Source organism: Somniosus microcephalus, chromosome 22 (assembly GCF_052327205.1).
Source record: "Somniosus microcephalus isolate GS21.2 chromosome 22, FLI_Smic_1.0, whole genome shotgun sequence".
NCBI lineage: Eukaryota > Metazoa > Chordata > Chondrichthyes > Squaliformes > Somniosidae > Somniosus > Somniosus microcephalus.
The window spans coordinates 55551156-55565812 of NC_141008.1; the positions used below are offsets into that span (position 1 = coordinate 55551156).

Consider the following 14657-nt stretch of genomic DNA (forward strand, 5'->3'; position numbering starts at 1 on the left):
GCCGTGCCTTCAGCTGCCTAGGCCCCAAGCTCTGGAACTCTCTCCCTAAACCTCTCCTCCTTTAAGACGCTCCTTAAAACCGACCTCTTTGGCCAAGCTTTTGGTCACCTGCCCAAAAATATCCTGTTGTGGCTCGGTGTCCAAATTTTTCCCAATTACACTCCTGCGAAGCGCCGTGGGACGTTTTACTACATTAAAGGCGCTATATAAATGCAAGTTGTTGCTGTTGTTGTTGAGACTAAGATGGAAGGAGCAAACCAGTGCTCGAGTGCAAATCAACCTATCGCTTATGGATGGCGGCTCTGTCGCTGTGTGAGGGCCCAAACCCCACCAGCAGGCAAAGGGCCAGGGCTACAGTGGGGAGCTCGATGATCAACACTGAGTTAAGGTCCCAGATTGAAGACGGAACAATTCTGCTGACGTCTACACCCCATTCTCTACTGTGGAATCTGGTTTTAGTGGCAACTGCTTGAACAGATTGACCTGATCTTGCCAAACTTATAACCTATATAAAAGACTTGCATTTCTATAGCGCCTTTCACGGCCTCAGGACGTCCCCAAGCACTTTACAGCCAATGAAGTACTTTTCAAGTGTAGTCACCGTTGTAATGCAGGGTCTGTGTGGCTGTGTTCGTTGAGAAGGGTAAAGAGGGCTCTATTGATCAGATTAACCATACTGTGCCTTTAATCATAGTTTACTCTTTCAGTGCGGAAGAGAGTTTCACAGCTCGAGTACAGCTCATTCTGTTCCAGACGAGGGCGATTAAAGCTCCAGTACTGCTAATCTGTTTGTGTTTACAAAGCAAATAACTGGCAACCTCTTCTAACTAAAGCGCAGAGGAGTTTGCAGCCTGCGCCTTGATGCTCTGTCTCTCATAAGAACATAAGAATTAGGAGCAGGAGTCGGCCATACGGCCCCTCGAGCCTGCTCCCCCATTCAATAAGATCATGGCTGATCATCGACCTCAACTCCACTTTCCTCGCCTGATCCCCATATCCCTGGATTTCCCTAGAGTCCAACAATTTATCTATCTCAGCCTTGAATATACTCAATGACTGAGCATCCACAGCCCTCTGGGGCAGAGAATTCCAAAGATTCACAACCCTCTGAGTGAAGAAAATCCTCCTCATCTCAGTCTTAAATGGTAGTCCCCTTATCCTGAGACTATGCCTCACCTGAGTCCTGATACACTGCCCTCTCTGCGCCCTGCCCGAGTCCGGATACGCTACCCTCTCTGCGCCCTGCCCTAGTCTGGATACGCTACCCTCTCTGCACCCTGCCCTAGTCCTGATGCGCTGCCCTCTCTGTGCCCTGCCCTAGTCCAGATACGCTGCCCTCTCTGCACCCTGCCCTAGTCCTGATGCGCTGCCCTCTCTGTGCCCTGCCCTAGTCCGGATACGCTGCCCTCTCTGCACCCTGCCCTAGTCCGGATACGCTGCCCTCTCTGCACCCTGCCCTAGTCCGGATACGCTGCCCTCTCTGCACCCTGCCCTAGTCCTGATGCCCTGCCCTCTCTGTGCCCTGTCCTAGTCCTGATGCCCTGCCTATCCCACCTGTCCCAGTCCCAATGCCTTGTCTCTCTGCCTGTTCATTTGAGCGCTAACATGCTGGTTATCCCCCAGTCCCAGTGCCCTGCCTTTCCCTCTAGCCTGTGAGTTGCTTCACCCTGCCAGCTCAAGCCCGACCGCCACCTAGCAGGACAAGGGCAGCAGGTGCATGGGAACACCACCACCTCCAGGTTCCCCTCCAAGTCACACACCATCCAGACTTCGACATATATTGGCCATTTCTTCATCGTCGCTGGGTCAAAATCCAGGAACCCCCACTGCCTAACAGCACTTTGGGAGTACCTTCACCACATGGACTGTAGCGGTTCAAGAAGGCGGCTCACCACCACCTTCTCAAGGGCAACTTGGGATGGGCAATAAATGCCGGCCTTGCCAGTCATGGCCACATCACAAGAATGAATTTTTAAAAACTTAACTCAACAAATATATTGAACTCCAGTACAGGATAAGAATTATAGTTTGTTGAACTATTTTTGCAAGACCTTAATATTTGGAAGAGGTGTGTGTTTGTGTATTTGTGAGAGAGAGCATGTGCGAGAGTGAGACAGTGTGCGAGAGAGAAAGAAAGACTTGCATTTATACAGTGCCTTTCACGACCACCGGACGTCTCAAAGCGCTTTACAGCCAATGAAGTACTTTTGAAGCATGGTCACTGTTGTAATGTGGGGAATGCGGCAGCCAACTTGCGCACAGCAAGCTCCCACAAACAGCAATGTGATAATGACCAGATAATCTGTTTTAGTGATGTTGATTGAGGGATAAATATTGGCCAGGACACCGGGGAGAACTCCCCTGCTCTTCTGCGAAATAGTGGCCATGGGATCTTTTACGTCCACCTGAGAGAGCAGACGGGGCTTCGGTTTAACGTCTCATCCGAAAGACGGTACCTCTGACAGTGCAGCACTCCCTCAGCACTGCACTGCACTGTGCGAGAGACTCTGATTGCTAACAGGAAACAACAATCCAAGTCATTATTTAGACAATCCAATTTTCCTCCTGCTTTATATTTCACTGCCCAAATCCCTTTGCCAAGGTCTTGTTTTCTGTGATTTAACAAGTCGTTTAGACAACATGGGTCAATAAAAGAAATTGGTTGCCAGCCTGATGCAGTCAGGCTGATGCGGTGTCTGAAAAATGATTTTAGTGCTCGGAGGTAAAGCTGTCCGAGTGTTTAAGGGAGGGCCATGAGCACACATCACAGCTAAAGCTGTTAACAAATACGTAGAAATCTTATTGCACGGATGTTTAACAAGCTTACATCAAACTCATCTCACCGCTACTTCTGCGGAGGTTTATTTTAAACTTGTTAAACCCATTAAAATAGCGAGAGAGGAATTTGACACAAGTACCTTAAGCCCTGGTGCAAGAATACCAGCAAGTCCTTTCGGCCCGACTGTTTTTATATTAAAAATTAAAACAGAAAATGTTTATGTCTGCCCTAGAGTGAAAGACACAGAGAGAACAAAGGGAAAGAGACAGGGAAAAAAGACAGAGGAGCAGATGGAAAGCAAGAGAGAAAAGCAGAGGCACAGGCCAATCGAGAGAGACAGGGATGACCAGAAAAAAAAAAATCGAGAGAGAAATGAGATGAAGTGCTATTTTTAGCAGACTGGTTAATGCATCTCCATCAAACTCCTGAGATTAAAATAGACATTTGAATGTCTTGTTAAAATAGTGGCGAGAGATGGGAATAGGTTAACCAGGGTGCTAAAAATAGCACACAGAGGAATTTAATCCCAAGAGAGAAAGGGCAAGAAATAGAGTAACAGAAGAAAATGCGAGTGAAAGAGAAAAATATAAAGAGAGAAGACAGGTGGGTGAAAAAGACACGGAGAGAGAAAAATCAGAGGCGAAAGAGAGACAAACTGAGAAATGAAACAATCGGGGAAGAGACAGAGCAAGGGAGAAAAAGAAATGGAGCGATGAGGAGAAAGAAAGTGAGAGATGGGTAGATGAGAGATAGCGTGATAGACGGCACCTTCGACAGTGCAGCACTCCCTCAGTATTGCACTGGAGTGTCAGCCTAGATTTTTGTGCTCGAGTCTCCGGAGTGGGACTTGAACCCACAACCTTCTGACTCAAGAGGCGAGAGTGCTGCCCGCTGAGCCACGACTGACACATGGGTGAGACAGAGCCGGGCGAGAGAGAGAGGGACAGAGCCGAGCGAGAGAGAGAGACAGAGCCGGGCGAGAGAGAGAGAGACAGAGCCGGGCGAGAGAGAGAGAGACAGAGCCGGGCGAGAGAGAGAGACAGAGCCGGGCGAGAGAGAGAGACAGAGCCGGGCGAGAGAGAGAGAGACAGAGCCGGGCGAGAGAGAGAGAGAGACAGAGCCGGGCGAGAGAGAGAGAGACAGAGCCGGGCGAGAGAGAGAGAGAGACAGAGCCGGGCGAGAGAGAGAGAGACAGAGCCGGGCGAGAGAGAGAGAGACAGAGCCGGGCGAGAGAGAGAGAGACAGAGCCGGGCGAGAGAGAGAGACAGAGCCGGGCGAGAGAGAGAGAGACAGAGCCGGGCGAGAGAGAGAGAGAGAGCCGGGCGAGAGAGAGAGAGACAGAGCCGGGCGAGAGAGAGAGAGACAGAGCCGGGTGAGAGAGAGACAGAGCCGGGCGAGAGAGAGAGAGAGACAGAGCCGGGCGAGAGAGAGAGAGACAGAGCCGGGCGAGAGAGAGAGAGAGACAGAGCCGGGCGAGAGAGAGAGAGACAGAGCCGGGCGAGAGAGACAGACAGAGCCGGGTGAGAGAGAGAGAGAGACAGAGCCGGGCGAGAGAGAGAGACAGAGCCGGGCGAGAGAGAGAGAGAGAGACAGAGTCGGGCGAGAGAGAGACAGAGCCGGGCGAGAGAGAGAGAGACAGAGCCGGGCGAGAGAGAGACAGAACCGGGCGAGAGAGAGAGACAGAGCCGGGCGAGAGAGAGAGACAGAGCCGGGCGAGAGAGAGAGAGACAGAGCCGGGCGAGAGAGAGAGAGACAGAGCCGGGCGAGAGAGAGAGAGAGAGCCGGGCGAGAGAGAGAGACAGAGCCGGACGAGAGAGAGACAGAGCCGGGCGAGAGAGAGAGACAGAGCCGGGCGAGAGAGAGAGACAGAGCCGGACGAGAGAGAGAGAGAGAGAGAGCCGGGCGAGAGAGAGAGAGAGACAGAGCCGGGCGAGAGAGAGAGAGAGACAGAGCCGGGCGAGAGAGAGAGCCGGGCGAGAGAGAGAGAGAGAGCCGGGCGAGAGAGAGAGAGACAGAGCCGGGCGAGAGAGAGAGAGACAGAGCCGGGCGAGAGAGAGAGAGAGAGCCGGGCGAGAGAGAGAGAGACAGAGCCGGGCGAGAGAGAGAGAGAGAGCCGGGCGAGAGAGAGAGAGACAGAGCCGGGCGAGAGAGAGACAGAGCCGGTAGAGGGAGAGAGACAGAGCCGGGCGAGAGAGAGAGAGACAGAGCCGGGCGAGAGAGAGAGAGAGAGCCGGGCGAGAGAGAGAGACAGAGCCGGACGAGAGAGAGACAGAGCCGGGCGAGAGAGAGAGAGCCGGGCGAGAGAGAGAGACAGAGCCGGGCGAGAGAGAGAGAGAGACAGAACCGGGCGAGAGAGAGAGAGAGACAGAACCGGGCGAGAGAGAGAGACAGAGCCGGGCGAGAGAGAGAGAGAGAGAGCCGGGCGAGAGAGAGAGACAGAGCCGGGCGAGAGAGAGAGAGAGACAGAACCGGGCGAGAGAGAGAGAGAGCCGGGCGAGGGAGAGAGAGAGAGAGCCGGGCGAGAGAGAGAGAGAGAGAGCCGGGCGAGAGAGAGAGACAGAGCCGGGCGAGGGAGAGAGAGAGACAGAGCCGGGCGAGGGAGAGAGAGAGACAGAGCCGGGCGAGGGAGAGAGAGACAGAGCCGGGCGAGAGAGAGAGAGAGACAGAGCCGGGCGAGGGAGAGAGAGAGACAGAGCCGGGCGAGAGAGAGAGAGAGACAGAGCCGGGCGAGAGAGAGAGACAGAGCCGGGCGAGAGAGAGAGAGAGAGCCGGGCGAGAGAGAGAGACAGAGCCGGGCGAGAGAGAGAGAGACAGAGCCGGGCGAGAGAGAGAGAGAGCCGGGTGAGGGAGAGAGAGAGAGACAGAGCCGGGCGAGAGAGAGAGACAGAGCCGGGCGAGAGAGAGAGAGACAGAGCCGGGCGAGGGAGAGAGAGAGACAGAGCTGGGCGAGGGAGAGAGAGAGACAGAGCCGGGCGAGGGAGAGAGACAGAGCCGGGCGAGAGAGAGAGACAGAGCCGGGCGAGAGAGAGACAGAGCCGGGCGAGGGAGAGAGAGAGACAGAGCCGGGCGAGAGAGAGAGAGACAGAGCTGGGCGAGGGAGAGAGACAGGGCCAGGCGAGAGAGAGAGAGACAGAGCCGGGCGAGAGAGATGGGCGAGAGATCAAATGAGAGAAAATGATAAGAGGGAAAGAAAAAAATGAAAGTGAGAAAAGGAGGAATGAGCAAGAGAGAGGTACAGAGGAGTAGAACACGCAATAATCGTGAAGCTCTAAAAGGAGACAGATGAGCAAATCGTAATTAATATGATTTAATAAAAGGCTGGAATGAACGGAGTCAGGAGGTGGCACTCCAATGTGTTTCGTGCTATTAAGAGGAGCTGGAAACTAAAACAAACTACCTTGCAGCAATTCTGACCAAGAGAGAGATTTAAGGAGATTCCAGCTATCACTTCAATAAGATAAATATTATTGTCCTGTTTATTAGTATTTTTAATGTTTTGAGTGAATGAAGTTCGGTAAGAAGGCTGACCTGTAGGTGTACAGCAGGGAGAGCTGAAACAATGTTCAGAGTTGTGGGGTTTAGGGTGGGAGGATGATGAGTGGGATGCTCCTTCTAGCTGTGGCTGGAGTGAGCAGTTTGGCTTGGTAACTGTCTGCGTGGCCCAGGATGGTGGAGCAAGGTGGAGGCAGTGTCACGAACAGAAGCCGAACATCCTCCCTCTGGCTGGCCTCGGCCACTGTTGCTGGTAAAAAAAAAGTGATTCCAGCCGAGGGGCGACCATCTCTGCTGTTCCGTTAATCTCGCAGGTGGCGGCATTTTCTGCAGGGGAGGCGTGACATCAGCGGCCAAACAACAGAACAGGCCTCCGTTGTCGGGCGTGCAATAGTCTAGGAAATGATTTCCGCAGGGCGTGAGGCTCACTGAGACTCTTAAGGAATAGGATTACATGGGATATATGGCACAGAAACAGGCCATTCGGCCCAGCCAGTCCATGCTGACGTTTATGCTCCACTTGAGCCTCCTGCTGTCTTTCCTCATCTAACTCTATCAGCCTAACCCTCTATTCCCTTCTCCCTCATATGCTTGTCTAGCCTCCCCTTAAAGGTATCTATACTATTCGCCTCAGCCACTCCCTGTGGCAGCGAGTTCCACATTCTCACTACTCTCTGGGTAAAGAAGTTCCTTCTGAATTCCTTATTTGATTTCTTGGTGACTATCTTATATTGATGGCCTCTAGTGTTGCTCTTCCCCACAAGTGGAAACATTCTCTCTGTGTCCACTCGATCAAAACCTTTCATTATTTTAAAGACCTTTCAAGAGAAAAGAGACCCAGCCTGTTCATCCTTTCCTGATATGTATACCCTCGCATTTCTGGTATCACCCTTGTAAATCTTCTCCACACCCTCTCCAGTGCCTCTGTATTCTTTTTATAATACTGCGACCAGAATTGTATGCAGTCCGTTGCAATACAGGTTCACACACGAAGAATGGGTGAAGCAACTGGAGGGATCCCGGTGCCTGTGGCTCTGCACGATTCAGAGAGGAGGGGAACAGGTGCGGTGAGGTTGGGGGTGGGGGTTAGGAAGAGGCTGCAGATGGTGAATCTCATCCTTTATCCTAGATTCACATCATATTCCTGCATCCATTCTCCATTTAGTTAAGATGTTAACACTCCTCCCAGTGTAATTTCAAGTCGTTTCGGGATCCTACATGTCTTATTATGTACAGATGTGTGCAAAGCCCGCGAGCTGGGAGCCGTAATTCCAAATCCCTCACCTTTCTGTGCGAGTTGTCAAACCGGAGACATCTGCAAATGTGACAACTGAGTCCCGGCAAATTGCACCCTGTTTAAATTGCTTTCTCACTGCATCTCAGCAAACCTTGTGGAACTAATATGAAGTTAATGAAGTGGACTTGGAGACCCTCTTCTCCGAGGCAAGGCTGCCTGACTAAACCGGGCCAAGCATTTCAGAATGAGCATATTTAGGAACAGGCAGAGGCCATTCAGCCCCTCGTGCTGGTTCCTCCATCCAATTAGATCATGGGTGATCTGTATCTTAACTAAATCTACCCGCCTTGGTTCCGTATCCCTTGCCTAACAAAAATCTATCATAGTCAATGTTATAAATCTCATCATCATGAAGAAACGACTCATGAAATAACACTGGACGGCCAGCTGGTGGCGCTGTCCAAGGAGTATAAATACTCGGGCGTGGGCCCAGCTTGCTCAGGGACATTTTGTAAGACAAGGAACTCGTGAAGTACAACTAGACCTCCATGTTTTGAAACAAGTTGATTAAAGCCTTGCTTTATACTCAAACCAAGTGCGTAGTGAGTTTTATTACGTCAGTCAGTTTTGAAATTTTCAATTGGCCCCCAGCCTCAACAGCTTTTTGGGGGAAGGGCTTTTCCCAGATCTCCACTACCCTTTGTGTGAAGGAGTGCTTCCTGACATCACCCCTGAACGGCCTGGCTCTAACTTTAAGGTTATTCCCCCTTGTTCTGGACTCCCCCACCAGAGGAAATAGTTTCTCTCTCTCTACCCCAGTCAAATCCTTCAATCATCTTAAACACCTCAATGAGATCACCCCTTAATCTTCTATACTCGAGGGACTACAAGCCTAGTCTAGTCTATGCGACCTGTCCTCAGAATTTAACCCTTCCACCAACGCTGCAGCTTTCCACACGCCAGTCGGCCCAGACTTCGATTGCTTTTACCCGCCTTGTCAATTCTCTCACCTCCGCCTCTCCTCCCTTCCTGAAGCTGTGGACTCCATTGCTGAACTTAACAGTCCCGCGGTGGTCACTGACATCCAAGTGGCCAGAATCCGCGGGTCAGCCTCGGGAGTGGCCGTCCGCACTCTATTTGATCATCGGGGGGGGCGGCCGAGTGCGTTCCTGCCTCACGCAGAGTCGAATGCTCGCAGTTCCCGGTGGGGGGCATCACCTGATAACCATCTAAGAGTAGGAACCCTGCCCAGTGGTCATGGACTGAGGCCAGCACTGCGGAGGGAAGGACGTGGGGAGGGAATCAAGTCTGGGACTCTCCTGGTCTGTGTGGCTCGGCTGGGGAAACTCGAGTTATTCCGAGGACGTGGATGAGTTAGCAAAGTACAGAGCGTGTCAAGTTTACATAGAGTTACATAGGATATACGGCACAGGAACAGGTCATTCGGCCCAACCAGTCCATGCCGGCGTTTATGCTCCACTCGAGCCTCCTCCCGTCTTTCCTCATCTAAATCTTTCAGCATAACCCTCTATTCCCTTCTCCCTCATATGCCTATCTAGCTTCCCCTTAAATGCATCTATACTATTCGCTTCAACCACTCCCTGTGGTAGCGAGTTCCACATTCTCACCACTCTCTGGGTAAAGAAGTTACTTCTGAATTCCCTATTGGATTTCTTGGTGACTATCTTATATTGATGGCCTCTGGTTTTGCTCTTCCCCACAAGTGGAAACATTCTCTCTGTATCCACTCTGTCAAAACCTTTCATAATTTTAAAGACCTCTCTTAGGTTCCCCCTCAGTCTTCTTTTTTCAAGAGAAAAGAGCCCCAGCCTGTTCATCCTCTCCTGATAGGACTACCCTTGCAGTTCAGGTATCATTCTTGTAAATCTTGTTTGCACCCTCTCCAGTCACTCTATATCCTTTGTGACCAGAACTGCACACAGTGCTCCAAGTGTGGTCTAACTGCGGCTGTTACTTAGAAGCAGACTCAAATCAGGAGCGACGGAAGAATAGTCAAAGTGTAGTGGGTATCTGGAACTCTCTCCCCCCAAAAGGCTGTGTGGATGCTGGGTGTCAATTGAAAATGTTAAGACTGGGACCGATAGATTTTTTGTTAGATAAGGGTATTAAGGGATACGGAGCAAAGGCAGGTAAATGGGGTTGAGAACCAGATCAGCCATGATCTAATTGAATGGTGGAACAGGCCCAGTAGAGAGTGAGAGCCCTCACTTTAAGCTATTACACGAGTTTGTTCAACGGCGTCTTGGTGGGGTGGGGGTCACAGTCTAGTGGCACAGGGTGAAAGGTCACGTAGGAAACGGGCATCCGCGACAACTGCGTTAATTCGCATCTCCGTTACACAGTTCTCACTGGGTCAGGGAGGCGACGCTCTAAATTTCTAACATAACATTACTTCAATTTTCCTGTTCATTTACTGCTATAATGCCCAGCTCTGCGCCACTGAGTCCGAGGTCTGACCTCGGTGGGCAAATTGGCCTGCTCCAAGATCAGCAGCACATTAGCGCGAGCCTGCGAGGATGCTTCATCAAGAGCCAAATCATGGTTGTGACGACCTTCCCACCACTTCCATTAGCCGCCTTTCTGATTTCCGCCCCCAATTGGCGTCGAGCGATTGATTTATTCTTGCTCCAGTACTTTCTGTGAACAGTCAATCTCACAGTAATTATCTGCCCTGACGCAAAGCGCACTCAGGGAAGAGCCAAGAGATCCTCACATCTGTCTGTCCTTGGGAACCGAGAGCAAGGTGGGGAGGGTAGGGTGGGGTGGGGTGGGGGCGTCCGAGGGTCGCGCTGTCAATACAATTTACCGAAGGAGGCGCGCGAGGGGAGAAAGAAACACTCCACGAGAGTCTGTGGGCAGTTTATCACATTATACAAGCAGGAAACGCTTGGGCCTTACAACGGTTTCACAATACAAGCAAGTATTTTATGCTTCAGAAAGGATTTTGAGGGATTTGTATTGTTGGAGCTGTTTTAATTCAAAATTAATCTCCTCGGTGACAAAATCAGCTGTCCACTCTGTTTTTTAAAATTATTTCATAAAAGAATCGTGCCTCTCCCCCCAGGGCCCAAGTTAGCACAATGCTCTTTCGTCTCTGGAGTCTAGCCTCAAATCAAGCCCATGTTAAATTGTTTTTAAGTGATGTTGATTGAGGAATGGATATTGGCCAGGACACTGGGGAGAACTGCCCAGCTCTTCTTCGAAATAGTGGCTGTGGGATTGTTCAGGTCAACTTGAGAGCGCAGACGGGGCCTTGGGGTTTAACGTCTCATTGGAAAGTCGGCACCTCCGACCGTGCGGCACTCCCTTAGCACTGCACCGGGAGTGTCAGCCTAGATTTCACACTCAAGTCTAGCAATACCATATGAATGTGGTTAAATGCTCATTAGCTAACGTCGCCACGGTAATTCTTAGCGATCCAACAAAAGAACGGGACCAAATTGGGAAAAAGCAACGGCAGCGTTTGCCCGCTCCCCTCCCACAAATGCATCCCATTCTTCTGGCACCTTAAAAGGTTATTTACATGAGCCTGATCACTTCCAACAATACAGCACTCGCTCAGCTGTGTCACAGCCAGTGAGCAAGGTCACAGCACGCCCCCCACCCCCGCTCCAACCCCATCATTTTGAGGTCGGCCAACATGGCGTTGGAGACCCACTTCCATTTCACTCCCGATAGCCTCCGTCACCCACCTTCGGTCTGCAAACTTTGGACTGGGTAAGTCGGCTCCCCCCCCCAGTTCCCCATTCTTCCCAAGTCGGCCAAATCTCGAGTTCGACCTTCGAGCTCCACCTCCCCCCGATTGGCCAAGCCCAGCTCCGCCCACTGCTGCCCCAGTACCGCGCTGGAGTGTCAGCCTCGATCAGGGGCTCGAGCCCCTGGCGTGGGACCCGAACCCACGGCCTTCTGACTCAGAGTGCTATCAACCGAGCCACGGACACCGCCTAGAGGAAGAATGTTCACTTTCTGCTCTTGCCTCCACGGTGCCGCTCTCTTCAATTCGCCTCAACAACACTGTGCGGACGTCTCGGGAATCCAGACACGTTTGGCTAGTAAACTCAATTACAGGACTCACGCCCAGCAGGAAAGATATACTTGCTCTCGAGGCGGTTCAGAGAAGGTTCACTCGGTTGATTCCAGAGATGAGGGGGTTGACGTATGAGGAAAGGTTGAGTAGGTTGGGACTCTACTCATTGGAGTTCAGAAGAATGAGAGGCGATCTTATCGAAACATAGAAGATTGTGAGGGGGCTTGATCGGGTGGATGCGGTGAGGATGTTTCCACTGATGGGTGAGATTAGAACTAGGGGGCATAATCTTAGAATAAGGGGCTGCCCTTTCAAAACTGAGATGAGGAGAAACTTCTTCACTCAGAGGGTAGTAAATCTATGGAATTTGCTACCCCAGAGAGCTGTGGAACCTGCAACATTAAATAAATTTAAAATGGAGATAGACATTTTCCTAGCAGATAAGGGAATTAGGGGTTACAGGGAGAGGGCAGGGGAGTGGACGTGAGTCTAGATTCAGATCAGCCATGATCCTATTGAATGGCGGAGCAGGCCCGAGGGGCCGTATGACCTACTCCTGCTCCTATTTCTTATGTTCTTAAAACATCAGCGGTGATTTGAAAGCTTTAGGGGCATTAGGAGTTTGGACAGGAAGGCTGAGTGGGGCACCAGGCCTGATCTGACGAGTGGGAATTGATTTCACATCTCAATCCAATCAAAACCCATTTAGAAAGCCAATGAGCGAACCCTTTTAGGTTCTGACTACAGTTGCCAGGTTTCCCCAGTTGTTTATCACCCCCTTAAAGCTACGAACAGGAAGGGATTAATCCTGTGATTAGCCAATAGAAACACTATAGGCTCCGATTTTAACTCCGGGTGGATTTCCCCGCTCAGGCCCGAGTTAAAAATACAGTCGGGTCTCAATGATGTCACCGGGCTGCAACATGCCTATGTAAAGGAGGACCCTGGGCGCGTCTCCTTGCTGCCTGCTCAGGAGAGCAGGTTAAAATTGCAGATGTTGCGATCGTGGCAGCTTTCAGACAGGCAAGAGCCAGGGGGCGCTTTTAACGGCCCACCTGCCAGGTTTCTGCTGAGCGAGTAGGGTTAAGTGTGTGTAAAGGGTGGGGTGGGGTGGAGGCGCGGAAGAGACAGGAATAATGTGCAATTGTTTATTATATTTTTTTACAACCCTGGTTAAAACACACCTCTTAAAGCGTTCCACCCAAAATGCCAGCCAGGAATAGACCAAATAAAACCTCCAACTACAGCAGACAGACGTGAGTGACAACTCTGGGTCTCGGAAGGACTGGCTGGGTTATCTGTTCTTTGATTCCAAGACTAGCGGACCACGCCAAATCAGCGACCCTCACTTAGTTTTGACTGAAAGCTCGGCAACTTTGACCTAGGTCCACAATTCCATCGGACTTCCCGTCGAGGATCAGCACTTCCTCTTTTCACCAGATCAGAGTAGATGTCTCAAGAGTTGCTACGGCAAAGACTGATGAGCTGAATATCAGAGTCTAGAAAGTTTCCTCCCCCCTCCCCGCCGAGTATCACCATCAGTCAGGGAACCTTTGAAGAGCTTTGTCGCCTGCAGACTTACTGCGTTCAGCTCGTTACACACCAACGGCATTGAGGTGTGCAAACATCCAGCAGCTTTAGGTACAAACTGTCCCACCTCAGATATTACACTGAGGCTTTTTTATTATTATATATATATATAAAGAAGTGAAGGGCACAGAGTCACAATGACAATTGTCAAGCTGAGCGATGTAGAACAGTCTGTGCTGAATTAGCTGATTTCAATTGGGGGAGTATGTTTGGCCTGAGGACTCCTGAACTGTGGAACTGAGGGGGGGAGGGGGGGGGGGGGAAGGGGAGGAGTGGGGAATCATCCGAGACCACCTAGGCATTCCTGCCGAAAAGTGGATGTATATGGACACTGGGGCGGGGACAGGATCAGGCTCAACTGTGAGACCCTCCATGGTTGAAGAGCCTACCAGCATTCATTATCTAGGGTCACACACACGCGACGAGGGTCATTTGGTTGAGATACCGGGAAGGCTGTCGCCCATCGAACTGTACCCTGGGTGGGAGTGAACACCTTCAGAGGGTTGGGGGGGGGGGGGGGAATGAGGGAGACAAGAAATAAATCAAGACAAATTCAGATTAATAAACTTGAAATTTTCCCTCTGTCCCCAGTAAATAAATTTCCAACCTTAAATATTAATTTGATTCATTTAATTTTAAAATTCAGCTTGGATTAATCAACGTGTTCACTCTGGCAACATTAATTATATTGTTCAAGCTCCACGCTGATTAATTCATCCATTTTACACCTCTGGTATAACAAATCTTACTAAATCTCTTCAGAAAACTTCCAGCAATCAAACACCCACCCACCACCTCCCCGCACAAAATGAAGGAACAGGAACTGGAGTCGAGGCCTTACCCAGCATTCCCATTCCCAGCATGAATGCGTCCATGGTGTACGGTAACCCCCGAGCACGGCCTCGGGTTCCTGGGGGGAACATTACTTCTTTAGGCTGCGCTTTCTTACATTCTACCTGTTGGGGGTGGGGTGGGGTGGGGTGGGGGGTGGGGGGGGGGGAGAAAAAACAAAAGACAGAATCAGACAAGTGTTAGAACGAACAGCCTACTCAGTCAGAGGGAAAACAGGGTTGGTTTTCTCTTTCCCGCGTGGGGCTCGTTAGCCACCTGTCCTTAAATATCTCTTTTTTTGGTTCATTCACGGGATGTGGGCGTCGCTGGCAAGGCCGCCATTTATTGCCCATCCCTAATTGCCCTCGAGAAGGTGGTGATTTGGTACAACTGAGTGATTTGCTCGGCCATTTCAGAGTCAACCACATTGCTGTGGGTCGGGAGTCACACATAGGCCAGACCGGGTAAGGACGGCAGATTTCCTTCCCCTAAAGGACATTAGTGAACCAGTTGAGTTTTTACGGTCGTCATCAGCATCCACACCGAGTTTAAATTCCCCGGCTGCCGTGGTGGGATTTGAACTCGTGTCTCCTGATTGTTAGTCCAGGCCTCTGGATTAGTAGTCCAGTCACATAACCACTGTGCTACCGTTCCCGTTACGGCTCGGTGCCAAGTTTTGT

The 14657-nt window shown here is 51.1% G+C and overlaps 1 protein-coding gene across 1 annotated transcript in view; it reads right to left on the minus strand.

Moving 5' to 3' along the window:
- Positions 1 to 14657, minus strand: part of LOC147102401 (RNA-binding protein Musashi homolog 2-like) — a 269465-nt gene that overhangs the window by 226368 nt on the left and 28440 nt on the right. Inside the window, exon 2 of the mRNA XM_085964792.1 lies at positions 13988 to 14102. Within this exon, the coding sequence (XP_085820918.1) occupies positions 13988 to 14102 (115 nt within the window). The remainder of the gene's footprint in view (positions 1 to 13987; positions 14103 to 14657) is intronic.